At 37.3% G+C, this 4,681-nt stretch overlaps 1 protein-coding gene across 1 annotated transcript in view; it reads right to left on the bottom strand.

Moving 5' to 3' along the window:
- Positions 1-4,681, bottom strand: part of piwil2 (piwi-like RNA-mediated gene silencing 2) — a 22,558-nt gene that overhangs the window by 6,757 nt on the left and 11,120 nt on the right. Inside the window, exons 14-17 of the mRNA XM_017414513.3 lie at positions 3,544-3,636; positions 2,539-2,679; positions 724-837; positions 370-558 (exon numbers count right to left, since the gene is read on the bottom strand). Coding sequence (XP_017270002.1) covers positions 370-558; positions 724-837; positions 2,539-2,679; positions 3,544-3,636 — 537 coding nt within the window. The remainder of the gene's footprint in view (positions 1-369; positions 559-723; positions 838-2,538; positions 2,680-3,543; positions 3,637-4,681) is intronic.

Below are 4,681 nucleotides of genomic sequence, written 5' to 3'. Positions count from 1 at the left end.
AACGAAATAAACATTTGAAATATATGAGTTTGTATGTAATGTATGAATATAATATACAAGTTTCACTTTTTAAATGGAATTACTGAAATCAATCTACTTTTTCATGATATTCTAATTTTATGACCAGCACCTGTATAGGACCTTTTTCAATGGGAAACTTGAAACAACATTTGGATTCATATATCTTACAATGGTAAGTTTTGACTACATTTATATTATGCTGTGCATAATTGTTAAAAAACTAAGCACAAGATGATATTTTAAATGCTCGGCTGTAACGGCAGGCAAACACGTGACAAGCACCTAACAAGCATTTAAATTGAACACATCAGTGTTGAATTTCATATACATTTCTACTTGGTGTCATACTTCACTAGTGAGCTGATTGTGGATGCTCTTGACGTATGTCTCTGTCCGATCGTCCCTCAGCTCCACTCGAACGGGTCGCTCCAGTCGTATCCCGATAGGCCCAGCCACCTTGTTGAAGGTGGAAACCAGGTCTTCAGCCTGGTCTGCACAACGTCGAGGGTAAACGATGGCCCAGATGTTCAAAGGGACCTGAGAGAAAAATGGGTTGTTGATGAGTAAGCCTGATGTTTCCAATGTCAAGGCAGAAGAAGTTACTAAAAAAAGTGTTAACTTTGGCTTCCAGGTTTCTCAATATTGTATCTGAAAGCTTGTGTTGGTTTGAAGTTATGTTATCTTATTCAGCACAAGACTCACAGAGCTGATTGAGAGATCCCTCACAATTTCTCTGGACCAGGATACATCAGCCCCGGCAGTAAAGGATGACGTCTGAAGACAGATGGTTTCAAAAGGCAGCGTTCTACCTTTTATCTGCAAAAAAGAAACACACAGTCTAAAATACAACTCAGTCATGACTTGAACAGCATATTTTCAGCAGCATGTGCTATGGCTGGTCATAGGCCAGTCGCTCAGACGCAACAACTTTAGTGCCAATCAAATTTACACAGGGTCATCAAATGAATCATATCATGTACAAAATGTCAGAGCCACATACATCCTTTTCATGCAATGAGGTTTAACAATGGCAATTTTAAACACAATAGGAAAGAACGCCCGTCTGAATAAAATAATTTTACTATAAATATATGGTCTAAAAAGTAGATTGTTTTAATTAGGAATCAACCCTACCAGCCTTATGTTGTTCTTAACATAATTTATATGCAAAGAGCCAGTACAACACAGCAGGCTCACTCCTAATAACATTTAGTGCACAACACCTGCTTTTAAAGATTTACAGATTTCAACTTCTTGGATCAGTAAGTCATCTAAATATTACTGAAACAAAATCTATACCTCTTTTCAAAGACAGTGAGGTAGACAAAGAGCAAGAACATAATTAATCAAAAACTGATGTTTTGCTGGGCAAATATAGGTCTCTGAATAAAAATATCTGTGGTACTTTATCTTCTGATGAGCAAATAAGGGCAATCTCACTCATAAAACTTAGGTCAAAGAAAATTAAAGAAAAAAAACTAAAAATCCAATCTCACAAACTATCCTAGTGGTTTCTGGAGTGGAGAATTTCTCCCCCAAATGGGGGCACCAATGATAAGATGGAAGCACAAAGTTTCTACTGCAGAGGCAACTCATTTCTGTACACAACAACACACTCAATGTGTCATCAGAAGCCTGGGTCAAGATTAACTGCATCAAATGTCACTGGTAGACACAGAGTTATGTTTTTTGTTTTTATAGATTTTAAATAAAACAACTTAAAACAAAACTGTAGAATATGTATTTGATAAAAAACACACCATACACTGTGATTGCAGCGTTCACTCTGAGATCAACAAGCAGTGTCCCTGGATTAAAACATCATGTGAAATGACGAACAGAACAGAAAAATGTCAAACAGGAATACATTGTCTGCAGCAGGTGAAATGAGCCACAGGTGTTACCTTTTTGTTTTATGCTGATTTGCAAAATACTTCAAAAGATAATTGAGACACCCCCTTCATTTAACCAACATTCACAAGTGCTGATAAACAAAATGAAGAGAGTTTGATCAAAACATTTTTAGACTCAGACTTAAAATATCTGTCAGCTTGCCTGTACTCAAACTAATTTAGCACCAATGACCTATTTCTAGGAGAACAGACAAGAAATGCTTTGGACTGTCAAAAAACTGAATGTTGCACCCAGATGACTCAAAAATAGAATTTAAAGTTAGTGTCCAAATCAGCTCCACCTATCTGACTTCAGCATCTTGTAACAAAACAAACTTCTCATAGGTCCTCACAAACTTCAGGTATGACGCACCAATCCTGGACAAAACAAAACAATGTTGTTAATGTGGCCATTAGGAACAGAAATTGTTGCCAATTGCAGTGCAAAAACTGTTTTTAAAGGCCCTTTTTAAAGATACTGCCTCATAGTAGAAGCTTTCCCGGTACGAGGGGAACCATTCTTCCCAATCATATCACGCAGTAAAAAGAGTTGAGTTATTTGTCATTACTCTTTTTCTAAGCAGAAAATCTGATGAGCCACTTTTCTGTAGTAAAACATTCTCACCATCAGGATTTCTGAGCCGATCTCCAGTCCCCATTGGTCAAGCTCCTTCAAGCTCTCAGAACAGCCAGAGATTTTCTTCAGAAGCTGCTTTATTGAGAAGGTGTGCTGTTCACTGCTCACATTGATGTGCATCGTCAGGTCCTGTAATGTATAAAGATATCAATGTTTTCATACAACATATACAACATGAATGTTTTCTTCAAAAAAAGACGTTTCTTTAGCATCTTTAGAATCAGGTTTTGTTTTTTTTTTATTTTTTTGAGACATTCCCTCCTATTCTTACCCTTGGGAGTTGAAAAAGCAACAGGTTGATGTCTCCAAACGCAAAGCACTTATTTGTTGCTATTATACTACCTGCATGTGAATATTTAAACAATCAAGTGCTGGTCGCTTTGACACACTTGTAAGGAAATATTGTGACAGTGCTTGTTGACGGGCCAGAAATGACTGCATGAATTTTGAGTTTTATGGAGATTTACTGTTTGTACAAATTCATTAAATATGTTTAAGGTGCATTTACCTTGATTGAGTCAAAACCGAAGAAAAGAAAGCTTTACAAACAATAACAGAAAATGAGAAAAAGGTTCTCCATATTAAAGAACTTCTAGAGAACCACAGGATTCCCACACCTTGATTAACATCAAATTCAAGGACCTTTCAAGGACTTTCCAGGGGCAATTTTCTCAAATTCAAGAACCACGCGCATTGACATTTACCCTCTGCAATTGCTGAATAGGTTATCACTATGAGGCTTTTAAGCCTCGAAGCTCTTTAGCAAATGTGTTGCAAAATGGTTCCTCACACAAGCTTCAATAAAAAAGAAAATAAAATGACACATTAACAGCAGTCGTTGTTCATGTTAGAAGGCTGAATCTTTAAAAACAAACAATAACAAAAAAGAAAACAACAGATTTCATATTCTATAAATGCCCACTAATTTATGGTCATTCTCTGTGAATAGACAACATGCTGAGGTATTCCGCCATTGTACGTATAAAAACATACTTTCATCACTCTGAAGTCCTTCCTCATTTTATCTGGGATTCCCGTCATGAAGGACAGCTCTGGCACCAAAAGGATCTCTCCAGTGATGATTTGCTGCATGACAGAAACAGATGTAACAATAAATAAGATGGATATTAAAAAAAGCAAATGCTCAAGTTTTTTTATGTGCTTAAATAAGGTCGAGAATCTCGTTTCTTATATTAATGGAAGAGAAAACATTTTGGTAGCAAATGATGTTTCAAAATTTGAAGAGAAGAACTGAATTACTTTAGTGAAGACTGAGTTTAAAATGAAAAAGCATCAATGCTGAAGGACTAGGTGGTGCCAACTCAGAAAATCTGAGCTGTTAGGGGAGTGGGTGTGCACGTAGCATCGAATTATACAAAATGGATTAATGTACTGTGGAGGTTTGAGTGCTGTGCACCCACCAAAAGAATAAAACCATTGAACCATCTGCATCCACTGGAAAATCTGAGGATTTCCTAACCTGATAATGTACATCAATAATACAAGTCGCAAAACGTACTACGCTAATCAAGTCCACAATTGCAAGTGAGCAAAATGTTTTAAATCTGCAAGGTGCACTTGCTGTTTACATCGAACGGGTTAAGCTCAGTCAAAACTTACTGGCTGCCCACCATTTGCAGCCTGGGTGACAAAGGAGCTAGCCGGGTATGCGTGGTTTGCACTAAATTTCAAGCAGCATATCAGCCGGGTTATCAGCTGAAAGCCCTGCTCTGATCCAGCAGCTAAACCATGTGACTAATGTAAAAAGAGCAAAGTTGTGTTTAGCTTCTAGGGTCAGCAACAAATCAGCTGAATATAACAAATTACAGACTGTATTAAACAGTAGGTGATTTCTGGTGCACATTTCTCTTGTCGGCTGTTAAAGGACACCATAAACTTAGATGGTGCTGATGGATTGTCTCTCTGATTTAAGGTGACATCTACTCCCACCTGGAAATGCTTTGCTGTCCTTTTCAGAGTCTCCTCCCTTCCCCACTTGTTAGTGCTGGGCGATATAACGATACATATCGTGGGGACGATAGAAAAGTGTCTATCGTGATATATTTTCTTCTATCGTCTCTATAGTTTCTGTCGTTTCTATCATAATTGTATCAATGATTCATGTAAATAT

This window comes from Kryptolebias marmoratus, linkage group LG1, assembly GCF_001649575.2.
Source record: "Kryptolebias marmoratus isolate JLee-2015 linkage group LG1, ASM164957v2, whole genome shotgun sequence".
NCBI lineage: Eukaryota > Metazoa > Chordata > Actinopteri > Cyprinodontiformes > Rivulidae > Kryptolebias > Kryptolebias marmoratus.
This window is presented reverse-complemented; position numbering and strand designations above follow the sequence as displayed.